Raw genomic sequence first — 13,488 nt, forward strand, 5'->3', positions numbered from 1 at the left:
TGGATTGGCGCAGCTCTGGCTGCTGTGGACGTTTGAGGAGTGAATCATCAGACAGATGTTCCTCTGTCTCTCCTCCTCTCTGTATATCTGACTTTGTAGTAAAAATAAATAAACCTTAAATAACAAAAAAGTAGAATCAAAGGGTGGGGTCTCACTTTGGTGCGAGAGCATGGAAACCGCGCCTGGGAGCACAAACTGGGGTGTGTTTCCGCTGCTGGGCCTGGGTCCAGCTCACAGCCAGTGTGCTCAGGAGACATATTTTAATTATCTTTTTCTTTTTAGATTTATTCATTTGAAGGCCCAACGTGGCAGCCTAGCGACTAAAGTTGTTGCCTTGCACACTCTGGGGTCCCATATGGGCACTGGTTCTGATCCTTGCAGGTCCACTTCCCATCCAACTTCCTGCCAGGAACTTCCTCTGGGTGCAGGGTCCAAGGCTTTGGGCCGTCCTTGACTGCTTTTCCAGGCCACAAGCAGGGAGCTGGATGGGAAGTGCGGCTGCCGGGATTAGAACCAGTGCCCATATGGGATCCTGGCACATGTAAGGTGAGGACTTCAGCCATTAAGCCACTACGCTGCGCCCCCTCCCCTGCAAAAAAAAATCTTAAAGATTTGAGTTTTCGAGGAGACATCGTCTATATATTAGTTCACTCCCCAAGAAGCTGCAAGGTCTAGGGCTGAGTCACACTCGGGCAGGTGCAGGGCCTCAACTCCTGAGGCCAGGGTGCCCTCTGCCGCTTTTCAAAGCCCAGCACAAGCGGGATGGATGGGAGGTGGAGCACCTGGGACATGGCATGGCATGGCAGCCTTGTCAGCTGTGTGCCAGCACCAGCACGTGTTTTCCGAGCTGCCTTCATATTCTACCACTTCCAATAGGTGCTCATTTCTTGCATTTTTCAATTATGCTTTAAAAATTTAAAAATGTGTATGTTTATTTGAAAGGCAGAATTACAGAGTGGGGAAGATCTTCCACCTGCTGGTTCTCTCATGGCTGGAGTTGGGCTGGTCTGAGGCCCTGCATGACGCCTTTCCTAGGTCGTGAGTGCCTGGGACACCCGTGTCACAGCTGGCGGCTGTTTCTGAGTGCCGTCCTGTCCACAGGCGAGGAGTACTTCTCGGGGCGGTGCTTGGAACTCAGTGCCTCCTGCAGTTTCAGTGGACACGTAAACATGATTTGCAGACTTCACAAGTCCTCCGGATCAAAGATGTGGGAACGCCTCAGTGACCACCTAGGGTTTCTTCCCATTGCTTCTTACTTGAAAAGCAGTTAGGGTCCCGGCAGCGTGGCCTAGTAGCTAAAGTCCTCGCCTTGAACGTGCTGGGATCCCATATGGGGTGCCGGTTCTAATCCTGGCAGCTCCACTTCCCACCCAGCTCCCTGCTTGTGGCCTGGGAAAGCAGTCGAGGACGGCCCAAAGCTTTGGGACCCTGCACCGGCATAGCATCAGCCGTTGAGCTCACTTGGGGAGTGAATTCCTCTCTGTATATCTGACTTCCCAATAAATAAATAAATCTTTTTTTCTTAAAAAGAGAAAAAAAAGCAGTTAGATCTCTTCCATCTGTTGACTCCAGAAGTGGCTACTAATTCTGGCTAAAAATTCCTCAAGTGGCTACAACAGTGAGGCTGAGCAGGCTGAAGCTTGGAGCTTCGTCTGCGTCTCCCACAGGAACGCGGGGGCCAAGCATGCGGGCCATCTGCTGCTTTCCCAGATGAGGAATGCAGAAGCTGGGACTTGAACCAGCATCCCTGAGGGAAGACGGCACATGGTAGCTTAGTCTCATCTACAGCATCAGCTCCAGAACTTTCCCATCAGATCCAGCCTTCTGTTCAGGTGTGAGACTGAGACCCAGCACAGCCCTCCACGGCTCTCCTCCAACCTCCGCCGGCCCCCTGGGGATGCCCCTCTCATTTCCCCGAGAGGGGGATTTCAATCATCTTCAGACAGGGATGGCTTGGTCCAAGTCCAGCAGACGCCATCCAGTGCGCACAGGCGACACCTGCAGTTAGCTGTCTGCCCTCACTACCGATCCACAGGACCAGTGACAGATGTACGTGCTGAGACGCAGAGGGGCTCTGGGGTCACTGGTCCCAGGTAGAAGCAGGCCAGCGTTGTTCTGACGGGTCGTCTGAGCACAGCCACAGTCCCTTGGGCTGTGAGGGGTGATATACATGCTGAGTGCCCGGTTCACACTGACACTGGGAGTTCCAGGGAGGGGTGGGGGTAGGTCACATGCTTCCTGCAGGCCTGGGTTAGTCCTGGAAGCTCCTGGCTTGGGATCAGCTCAGCTCTGGCCATCTGGAGAGGATACTGGCAGGTGGAAAGTCTTTCTCTGTACCTCTGCCCTTCCAAGGCGGCTGCATTTTTGAATTTCTCTGGCCTCTATACACACAAAGGCTAGTTTCTGACTTTCTAACAATTCTGACAAAGAAACCAGTGGAACTGGTCTGCCTCCCAGCCTGTCTGCGAGCAGCACCTGGCCCCCTACCTCTTGCATCATTGTGTACAGAATCCTGCCTGTGGGAGTTGTTCGGACAGGGGAAGGCAACTTTGGGTGATGCAAAAAGAACCGAATGGAGATGGATGCCTGTTCCAGCTGCTGACTGAGCATTAAACAACCCCGAGTCTGCCTCCCTCAGGGGGCTCAGGGGGCTCGCTTTGCACAGCTACTGTTGCAGGCACTTTAGCATGGATGCACCTGGGGTCTCCTCCAGCAGCCACAGAAGTGCCTATGAGAGGACACTCTGCACTAACACGTTGGCTCTCTGCAGCCATGTCATTTCTCTTTAGTCTTGGTTTTGTTTTGCCTTAAAGACTTGACATTATTGCAGATGGAGGCTTTGCGAAGAACAGGGCCGGGGCAGACTGAAGCCAGGAGCCTCACCTGAATCTCCCATTAAGGTTGCAGTGGCCAAAGCATTTGGGCCACCTGCTGCTTTGTTTTTGTCAGCTCAGCAGCTCGCTTGCCCATCACAGGGCTCTCCTGCTTTGCCCAGACTGACCTATTTTATGGAAAGGCAGATTTACAGACACAGATCTTGCAGCCACTGACTCACTCCCCAAGTGACCACAATAGCCGGAACTGATCTAATCCGAAACTAGGATTCATCCGGGTCTCCCACATGGGAGCAGGGTTCCCAGGCCACAAGCAGGGTGCTGGATGGGAGGTGGAGAAGCTGGGACATGAATGGGCACCCATACAGGAGAATGGTACAAGCAAAGAGAAAGTTAGCCAATAGGCTATCTTACCAGGCCCACAGGTCAAATTTCAAGGCCAAGTGAGAAGAATCATTAACTAAAAGCCGCAGAACTGGCACATTCTGTCTCAATGCCAAAACCAAACCACCAACAGCAAAATGGCAGAGGTCTTCACCAGTGGGAGCCGGCCAGAACTCACGGCAGTTCAGTCACCAGACAGACCAAGGACAGGATCGCTAGGTTTAATTCAACTGCTACACCCAATTACGAATTGTAAAAATAACAAAACATTCCTATCAAATTATACCGTGATGTTAAGTATTCTTTTTGTTTTGATACAGCTCTAGAAATGTCTTGGCACCAAATGCACTTATGAAGTTTTAAGGCTTAATAAACACAGACTAGTAATTTCCTAATGCACCTTAGACTAACAGGATGCTCGCAGCATTTCAGCCTCCAATACCAGCGCAGACACAACTCGCAGGTTCCTCCAGGGCTCAGCCTTGAGGCCACTGCCGTGGCTCCTCCTTTCGCAGCCAACCTTGCTGGCAGACAGAACTAGAGCCCTCCACCAGCTGCCTGACGGTGGGGGCGTGGGGCAGCCACGGGGTAAGCCAACTGGGAATTCTCCAATTCTTTCCATCTCTTCATTACAGCTACCCACGTCAGTTTGCCCTGGAGCTCAGCAGCATTTCAAACGCCCCCTCACCCCACCAGGACGCTCTCTTAGACACCCGAGCACCTGCAGCCCTCCCAGGGCGACTGAAAGCTGGACCTTTGGTGTGCCAGAACAGGACGTGGAACGGGGATCAGGCACTTAGGTTAGAGTGAAGGGAGCGAGGCTGAACACAGCTGAGGTTCTTCAGTAACGATGCAAGGGTGTCTAGCTCCTGGTGTTAGCGTGTAGGCACCGCCCGGACACCCCAGGCATGGGGCAAGGCCTGGCGCGGAGGCAGCCCTCGGGGTGACCGGGAGGACGTCTGCCCGAGCTGGCTCAGGGTCTGTGCTGGACATCTACTCGTTTCTGGTCCCTTGTGCGTACGATGTGTCAGGTTGTGCCAAGCTCTGCCAAGGCCACCCTAAGGCTCTCTCTGGAAAGGTGTTGGACATCGACCAGAGGCTATGGTCATTATGTGAGGCCGCTATTCAGAGAGCTTTTCAGAGTAAAGCATCCTCGGTCCTCCAGCTTCTCTGCTTCCCACAACCAGCTAGAGGACCAGCTGTGGGTGAAGGCTGTGGCGTCACGTTCCCACAACCAGCTAGAGGACCAGCTGTGGGCGGGGGCGGGGGCTGCTGGGGCATCACACAGGGAAGTATGGGGGAACTGTTTAGATCAGTGGCGAGAGACAAGGGCCCAGACTTAAGGCTAATGAGAACAGGCTCAACTCACAAGGAAACTGATGGGGCAGAGAGCACGCATGAGCAGTGCCCGTGGGAAACGAGGTTCCTACACCACAGCCCCGAGACCTCCACAAAACGTGCTGGGTCTGCTGAGAGCTGGTGAGGAGCAGGCTGCAGGAGGCGCGGCGGGCGGAGCCCAGGCACAGGCCTCTCCGGGGTGGACAGCGCTTGGCTGGCAGAGAGGTGGCCGCATCCGGTGGGGTGTCTCACCTGGGACCCTGCCCGGGCCAGCCCGATTTCCTGTCATTCTTAGATGTCCTCCAGGGGAAGGACCTGCCTTGTCAAGCTGCCCTGCAGCGAGCACCATGGAGCTCTGTGAGCAGCCAGTCTCACAGCTGCGCCAATTCATTTGGGCTAAAAGTGACCATGTCTTGCCCTAGCTCTGGAGTTTCCTGCCTGGCTACAGAGGGGTCGGGGCGTCTCTCAGTAGAAGGAGATACTGGATTTGCCCCCTGGTGGGTTCAGGACCTTGTTGTGTGAGCGAGGCCGTGGCCCCAGCCTGGGCTCGTGGCTGTCGACCGTGGGTGCGGGCTCGGGCTCCTTGGCACGGCTTGCTTCCCGCGAGCCTCCTTTCTCATCCTTGGGTGCGGTTCCTGCTGCAGCTGTGGGACAAAAACAGCACGGACAGCACGTCACAGCTGGAAAGCCCATCCCCTGCTAACTCCGCTCAAGGAAAGTCACTGGGCGAGTGCTGACACTGCGGGCTGCACTGACATCTGTGACAGCTCTGCCCCAGTCCGGCCTTTCTGCTAATGTGTCCAGGAGGCCGTGCAAGATGGCCCGCACAGCCGACCCCGCCACCCGCGGAGGACGCAGACGGAGGTCCAGGCTCTGGCTTTGCCTCGTCCAGCCAAGCTTGCTGCGGCTTTGTGGGGGCAGATCAGTGAACAGGTCTCTCGGCTCCCTCAGCCACTCTACCTTTCAAAAACTCCTCAAAAACAAACAAAATAAAAAACAAAAGAAGCTGCTGACAAAACAGCTTGCGAGAAGTTCACTGCATTAACTCTCAACAAGAAACCATGCTCGGGACTCTGAGACCCCGCTCTGGGCGCAGGGGCAGCGGGCGCTCTGGGCGCAGGGGCAGCGGGCGCTCTGGGCGCAGGGGCAGGGGTCACTTCCACATCCCGTGCCGTTGTCCAGCTGTCTCGGGCACAGAAAGCAGACGGTGCCAGGGCTAAGGGGAGGGGCTCGAGGCCAGCTGTGCCTGACGCCTTGGGGGTCTCTTGTGGCCTGGTCGCAGCTGAAGTGGACTTGGTGCAGGCCAGGGTGAGTGAGCGCAGGTGCAGCTCTGCCAGCGCCACCTCACCTCCTGTAGGCCACAGGCTCACAGCTCTGCCTTCACCGCTCAGTCACCAAGCTGCCTCGTGGTGACAAGGGAAGGCAATCAAATGGCTGGTCCCAGAACCGTGTGCCAAAGCCTGGCTTGTGTACTCAGCAGCCTGGCGGGGAAGGGAACTGTTCCCTTTCATCTTTGTGGGTCTGGCCCATCAACTCTGTCACAGGCAAGCCAGGCAGAAAAACGACAGAAAGCAGAGCTCACCCTGTGGGTCCGATCTTGGGTCCTCTCCTTCGCGTAAGAGAACGTGATCCTGCAGGAAGCAGACGTTGGTCAGTGCTTGGATCGGCACCTGCACTGGGGCACTGCCCCCCGCCCATGGCACAACGATGGTGCTTCCCTAGCCCCCCTCCCCTCAGTCAGTTAGGAAACTTGATCTGAAGTAAATTCCAGATGTTCACTCATCCATAAAGGGCACACATGTATGCCCAAGTGTTGTTTAAACAAGTGCGACAGAGAAAACAAACAGTAACACAGCCTGCACGGCAGCAGGAATCTCGGCGGCCTTCTGAGTACTGCGCTGGCCCGCTGTGCAAGTCACTCCTCCTCCAATGCCAACCTGACTCTGACTGCTGCCCCGTGATCCAACTCCTTGCTGGCACATGCCGTGGCACCTGCCACTTGCACCGAGAGGCTGATGCAGTCCGGGTCCACCTGGCGGCTGTGGCCATTTGCGGAGCGAACAGGCAGACGAAGATTTCTCTCTGCCTCCATCAGCCTGCTTCTCTTTCCTTTTTCAAAAGGTTTATTTATTTTTATTTGAAAGATAGATTTACAGAGGAGACAAAAGATGTTACAACCAGTGCTTTACTCCCCAAATGGCTGCTACGGCTGGAGCTGAGCCCATCCAAAGCCAGGAGCTCTTCTGGGTCTCCCACGCGGGTGCAGGGTCCCACAGCTTGGGGCTGTCCTCCACTGCTTTCCCAGGCCACAGGCAGGGAGCTGGGTGGGAAGTGGGGCAGCGGGACATGAACTAGCATCCATATGTGTCCCTGCATTTGAAGCTGGAGGATCAGCCTGCTGAGCTATGGCATGAGGCAAAACAAAACAAAACAAACCATCCAACACACATCTTCCAAAAAAAATGAAAGAAACCCACAATGCTGCTGCAAACAAGTGTAAGTCTGTCTCAGTCAGTTTTCAAATCCAGGTCAGATGGCAATCCTGTGTCCATAGCCAGCAGTACAGAGCGCGCTCTCGTGCCTTTGTTCACCGTGTGTTGTCTCTCGAGCCTTGCCTTTTCTGAACGTCAGGAGACCTGTCTTCTGAGTTCTCTGTGGGAACTGGACACTAGGCCGCTAGCATGGTGACTTAATGGCTAAAGTCCTCACCTTGAACGCACCGGGATCCCGTATGGGCGCCGGTTCTAATCCCGGCAGCTCCACTTCCCATCTAGCTCCCTGCTTGTGGCCTGGGAAAGCAGTCAGGGGTGGCCTAAAACTTGGGACTCTGCACCCGTGTGGGAGACCCGGAGGGAGTTCCTGGCTCCTGGCTTCAGATCGGTGCAGTACCGGCCACTGTGGTCACTTTGGGAGTGAATCATCGGATGGAAGATCTTCCTCTCTGTCTCTCCTCCTCTCTGTATATCTGACTTTGCAATAAAAATAAGTCTTGAAATAAAAAGTTTTCTCCCTTTCTAGGTTGTATTTTCATTCAGGTTTTTACGTACTTTTACTTGAAAGGCAGCGAGCTCCCAGGGCATCGGGGGCACTCCCAAGGCAAGAGCTTGCCCTGCGCCCTGGCAGGCCATGCTCACTAACAGAGAAGCTGAGAGAGCAGGCCCTGTGCAGCAGGCCTCACCGAGGGCAGCCATGCTCAGGCGGGGACGCCCCAGTCCTGAGGCCTCCAGGAAGTCAGCAAGAAACGCGCTCTCGGCCTCCGTGCCCACTGCCCCGGCACGGCCCACCTCACGGCGGCCACTGGTGTTCCCAGGATCTTGGGCCACGTGTGCTGAGCCGGTCACCCCCAGGCCGCGACTGCTGCCACCACCACCACGGTGATGCGCCGTGCACACCGTGACACAAGTTAGCACAGTGCTGCGTCCTCAGCTTCTCACTCCCCTTGTTGGCTGGCAGGAGCACCTCGCGTCCCCCGGCACCTCACGCTCGTCCTCGCGGCCCGGTCTGGCAGGGCTCTTTCTCAAGGGAAGTCTTGCCCTTTTTAGTGTGGCAAGTGTGCATGTGTTTGACTGCCACACCACAGAGGAGGCCAACCTTGGTAGCTGATGAGCTCTGGCGACAACAAACCCATAAACCTTGCTACCACTGCAACTGGCAACACTCGAGCTAGGCCCTGTGGGTGTGAGTCTGGCCCAAGGCCACAGCACCGACATCCTGCCTCCACTGCCCGGCCGCTCCCCGACGCCCGCCAGGCACCACAGCACGGCTCAGGGCAGGGATCACCAGCATTTCCTTCCCCAAGGAACAGTGGACAACGAGCTAGGCAAGTTCCTCTGCCATTCTATGAGGGAAAAACGCCTCTGCTGTCGATCAGCTCCCTGAATATTCTAAGCAACCCCGGGCCCATGGAGGGCAGCACCAGGTGACCGAGGAGAGCTGACCACACCCAGGAAGACAGCAGCGCCCACCTTGTCCCCCATGTCTCGCTCAGGAGCACTGGGCTCAGCCTGATTCCCCATATCCACTCCCCGAGCGCATGCATACCTTGGGCTTGTTTGGGTGTGCTAAGGGCGAAGTGGCAGTGACCGGAGACCCAAAAATATCACTGGTCTTGCCGCCGGGCGGGTTCAGACGCTGTCGGGCTTGCACAGGGGAGGGCTCCTCAAAGATGCCACTTGCTTTGCCCCCTGCAGAAACAATCAGACACTGAGTGTCCCGAGCCCACACCGGGCCTGCCTCCTGCCCCGGGACGCCCCGGTGTGTCCGCAGTCCCCGGACAGCCGCGCCCGAGCGGGGGCCTGCTGCAGCTGCCTCCTGTCGGAACCTGCTGGCCACTGGAGGGGTGCAAAACAAGCCAGTTCACCCCTCCAGCACCTCCTTAACCCCAACATTCCGGGAAGAGGGCTTTCTGGGAAACCTAGGAAAAGCTCTTAGATTGAAGGTCCCAGGGTCCCAGGTTTAATGTGAAGCCCGATGGTGACAAACCTGCAAATGGAAAATGATTCATTTGTCGTTTCCTGACCTCATTCTGGCTGCACTCCCAGCCAGGGGATCAGACACGTCACACGACTGGGGCCACGCCTGAACGTGCTGGCAAAGCCATGAGGAAAACGTGCCCTGGAGCTTCCTAGGAGCTGAGGGCAGGCCTCTCCACAGGCACGCACATGTCCTCCCAGCAAGGCCCTCTGGAGTGACTTCACCAGTCTCGGCCCTGAAGGACGTCAAAGGTCCCAGAACCAGACAGGAGGTGACTAGGCCCTATGTGTGCAGAGTTCCTCAAGCACAGAGCTAAGTCACAAAAGTACCTCCCCTGTGGGCTGCAGCTCATAGCCTTTAGGCTGAGTGAGGAAAAATACACAAATGGGACCCATACAGTATGCACTGTTTCAACGTTAAAAACAGGGAGGCCTGGTGCCATAGCCTGGTGGCCAAAGTCCTCGATGTGCCAGGATCCCATATGGGCATTGGTTTGTGTCCCCAGTGCACCCACTTCCCATCCAGCTCGCTGCCTGTGGCCTGGGAAAGCAGTCGAGGACGGCCCAAGGCCTTGGGACCCTGTCCCTATGTGGGAGACCCCGAAGAAGCTCCTGGATTTGGATTGGCTCAGCTCCGGCCGTCATGGCCATTTGGGGAGTGAACCATTGGATGGAAGATCTTCTCTCTGTAGATCTTTCCAAAGGAGCAGGGTCATCTCTTGTACACGAATAAAGGAAGCACTGGCCTCGCCATGGCCCTCAACGTCACCCAGAGCTCAAGGCTGACTCCAGCCAGCCCCCTTGGGCACAGTCTCAGACTGACAAGCTGAAAAAAAGCACTCCCTTAAGAAAACGCTTCGAGACACAGTGGCCTCAGGGCTCGGAGCCAACCCGTGCCAGTGCCGCAGCAGGCAGGCTCGAGCCCCTGCAGGAGAGGACCTGTCATTTCAGAAGCACTCGGACAGAGGACACGGGCCACTAACTGCAGGTAAGGGTCATGGTGCAGGGACAGAGTTACAGCCTCCGTGCATGCCTGGGGGATTGGTCCTCCTGGGCAGGTGCTGAGGTTCTTCCGTCGGTCCAAAAATATTAGACGCCATCCTGTTGGGTCTGCTCGAGGGCGCAGCTTCTTCAGCACTTCCAAAGAGATTGCTGGATTCTCCTCCGGGGGGCTTCATGGCTCTGCAAGCACAAAGCACACCGTCACAAGGGCCAGCCTGGACCGGGGAACCCCACCAGTGCCCAGCCCGGGTACCATGACCTGTGGGGCTCCGGGGAACCCCGCCAGTGCCCAGCCAGGGTACCGTGACCTGCGGGGCTCCGGGGAACCCCACCAGTGCCCAGCCCGGGTACCGTGACCTGCGGGGCTCCAGGGAACCCCACCAGTGCCCTAGCCCGGGTACTGTGACCTGTGGGGCCTAATGCTGCCTGGAACATGGAGGATGACTTTTTCTGACCCCAAGCTCCCTGGAAAGCACACTCTATTTAATATGGAAAGAAAAGCTTGAGAAAAGAGACTTATCTGTTTTGAAAGTTAAAGTTAGAGAATGCGAGACACACAGAATTATTTCATCCGCTGCTTGACTCCCCAGCTGTCCTCCGGGACTGAGCCACGCGAGGGGCCAGAACTGGAGCTGCCTGGCTATGTACGGATACCCACTAGGAGTGGGAGACGCTGCAGGTGGTGACTGCGTCTGCCATGCCACAGTGGCTTACCCGTGACTCAACTCCTCTGGCCTCACACTGCCACACTGGGTGGAGTTCAGTACGTGCCCAGCCTGTCTGGGTCACGTGCACACTGCTGCTGGCAGCACACAGCCCGTTCCACTGCCCAAGCCCACAGCAATCCTGAGGCAAGCACTGTGCCACACAGGATGGATGAGAGGCAGCCACAGGGCCTCAACTCCGCCCTAGCTGCCTCAGGAAGGGGTCGAGCGAGCTGGGGTGGGGAATCTGAAGGTGCCGGGTTAGGCAGAAGCTGGGAGCTTCCCCTGGGTCCTCGGTATGGGCTGGCCAGCGCCCGGGCGCTCAAGCTGTCTCCACTACTTTCCCCAGGAAGGACGTGGACTGGAAGTGGAGCAGCTGAGCCGTGGCCTGGGAAAGCAGCGGAGGACGGCCCAGATCCTCGGAACCCTCCACCCACATGGGAGACGTGCAGGAGCTTCCGGCTTGAGCTCAACTCAGCTGCGGCCATTGTGGCCACTTGGGGAGTGAACTAGTGGATGGATGATCTTCTTGCCTCTCTGGATCTGCCTTTTTAGGAAAAATAAGTAAGTCTTTAAGAAAAAATTGGCGCAGCTGGGACACAAACCAGGGCTCATGAAGGATGCCCCGGCCACCTCCATCTGCTTTGGCAAGAAGCCCCTGAGATGGTGTGTGTGTGTGGCGACTACTGGGCCAGATGCTGGCTGCTGAAGACAAGGCACCGTGTGGATCCCCCCTACATCGGGGCAGGGAACCTTTGGCCTGGTCCTGGCAAGGCAACGCAGGCAGGAGGGACGCAGACAATGCGACTTGATCAGGCTTAGGATTCTGTGTGGCTCACGGGCGATGTTAATTACACAACGGCTCCCACGCCCGTGGATCCTGACAGTCCTGAGCCCCAGGAGGGCCTCCCTGCAAAGCTGCCCGCTGACCCTGACGCCTAGTGCCCTGCTGGGGGGACCATGTGCCAGGCACCGCCCTCACAGCCTCTTAGCTGCCGCCAGTCCCTGCCTACTCGCGGGACGGGAGACGGACGTGCCAAACCTGCCTGCTCAACACTTCCTGAAGGATTTCATTTAGAAAAAATGTACTTCCAAGTGACTAGGCACGCTTCCGCCAGGAGGGGCACTGGCTCCCTACAGCAGACTAACGGCCCTCAGCATTTTCACTCCTGACTCCAGGTCCAGCCTCTCCGACCCTGCACACCCCTGGCCTCGGCCACATCTTCCCTCCCGCTGCTCTGCCTTGGTGGCTTGGGGCGGGAGGGGCTCTGGCAGTGACACGACAGAGGCACCAAGTGTTTCCAAAATCCAAGGAGTCCTGGAGGAGGGGAGCCCCCACCCCCTGCCCCGTCCACCCCGGGCAGGAAGCGCAGCACCCGTCAGGCTGCTGCACCGGGGCCAGAGCAGGGGCTGCGCCTCTCCCCCAACCGCAAGGCAGTGGGGGCAGGAACAGCCATAACAACACAACAGCAAGGCAAATCCCAGGGCTGCCCCAGCAGGGTCTCAGATAAAGGGAGCTGAGTTCAAAAGACCTTTCAATAAAAAGGCCCCAACAATAGGGCAGTGTGGCCTGCCGCTCCAAGCACCACTGGCCCGGGGGGGGGGGGGGGGGGGGGAGTGGCTGGGATGTTTTTCGTTCTTTCCTAGTATCTCTTCCAGGTAACTCTGAAAGAGGAACCAGGGTCCTAGCCAATTAGAAAAGACAGGGCGCAGATGGACACCGAAAACAAAAGCCACTGCCCCCTGCAGGGTCCCAAGACCCGAGACGCAGAGGTGCACCAAACGCTACCGACGCTAAGCTCTGCAACTCCCAGACTCGGGAGGAGGAACCCTCGGCAGGGCGGGGAAGGCAGATGCAGACCCAGGATGGTTAAAGCCCCGCGGGTCCCAGGTCTGCCCCACCTGCCCGCCAGCTCCCGCGGCGTGAAGGCGAAGGGGAGAGTGGGGGGCCCACGCACGCATGGTGCTCCAGCAGCGACCCGGGGCCACCCGGTGCGCCCAACCACGCCCGCCGCGCCCAGGCCTGCACTCGCGGGACTTCCGCGGCCCACGGAGCGCCGAGAGCTGAGGCCAGCCAGGCCCCGGGGGCGGCCAGCGCTCCCGGCGAGGGCCCGCCGCGCGCGAGCTCCCCCGGCCCGCACCCAGCCCGGCCCGGCCCCGGCCCGCGCCCAGCCCAGCCCGGCCCGGCCCGCGCGCTCTCCCCTCACGCGGCCGCGTCCCTCACCGCACCTGGAGCCGGGCCGCCCGCCCTCGCCCTCCGCGCCCTGGAACATGTCGGCCGCGGCGCCGCGCTTCCCGCCGGCCCGCCTCAGGGGGCCTCGGCCCGCCCACCCGCGCCCAGTGGCCTCGGCCCGCGCCCGTCACGGCTGCGCAGCCAATCCCGGCACGGCGCCCGCCCCTCCCGCGCTCGCACCCATTGGCCGGAGCAGCCGCCGCTCCGGCGCCGGGCACGCCCACCGGCCCGCTGGACAAAGGGCACGGACGAAGCAGAGCTGGTCAAGGGTTAGTATGTATTTATGCACAATAAAAACATTTACAAGTTGAACTGGAAATTTAAACAGAAGTTTAACAGCTTTTATTAAATAACCAAAACACCTTTTATTCCCAAAATTGGTAAAGAATAAATAATATTTTACAGTATGGTACAAAAAATAATCAAGAGGGGCGGGCATTCTGCTTTATACATACACTGTATACTTAGAATCTATAAAACAAATTCACATCTCCAACAAGCCAAAAACCTTAGATGATATG

The 13,488-nt window shown here is 57.5% G+C and overlaps 1 protein-coding gene across 1 annotated transcript; it reads right to left on the minus strand.

Annotated features, from left to right (window-relative positions):
• Positions 1–3,418: 3,418 nt before the first annotated feature.
• On the minus strand, positions 3,419–13,034 carry LOC121151790 (jupiter microtubule associated homolog 2-like). The gene is made up of 5 exons (XM_040973596.1): positions 12,964–13,034; positions 10,062–10,210; positions 8,598–8,740; positions 6,139–6,187; positions 3,419–5,200 (listed from the first exon to the last, which is right to left on the minus strand). The coding sequence occupies exons 1-5, from the start codon at positions 13,005–13,007 to the stop codon at positions 5,022–5,024; spliced, it is 564 nt and encodes a 187-aa protein (XP_040829530.1). The 5' UTR covers positions 13,008–13,034; the 3' UTR covers positions 3,419–5,021.
• Between the last annotated feature and the right edge of the window lie 454 nt (positions 13,035–13,488).

The sequence above is a fragment of the Ochotona curzoniae genome, unplaced genomic scaffold (genome assembly GCF_017591425.1).
Source record: "Ochotona curzoniae isolate NIBS_2020 unplaced genomic scaffold, NIBS_Ocur_1.0 contig_2321, whole genome shotgun sequence".
In the NCBI taxonomy this organism is placed as follows: domain Eukaryota; kingdom Metazoa; phylum Chordata; class Mammalia; order Lagomorpha; family Ochotonidae; genus Ochotona; species Ochotona curzoniae.

Bases quoted from the DNA above. Each gene is read 5' to 3' on its own strand.
- LOC121151790 (XM_040973596.1), bottom strand. From the start codon at position 13,007: ATGTTCCAGGGCGCGGAGGGCGAGGGCGGGCGGCCCGGCTCCAG. The intron at 10,211-12,963 runs GTGCGGTGAGGG...TTGTGCTTGCAG, and splicing joins GGCGGGCGGCCCGGCTCCAG to AGCCATGAAGCCCCCCGGAG. The intron at 8,741-10,061 runs GCATGCACGGAG...TTGTTTCTGCAG, and splicing joins CAGGAGGACCAATCCCCCAG to GGGGCAAAGCAAGTGGCATC.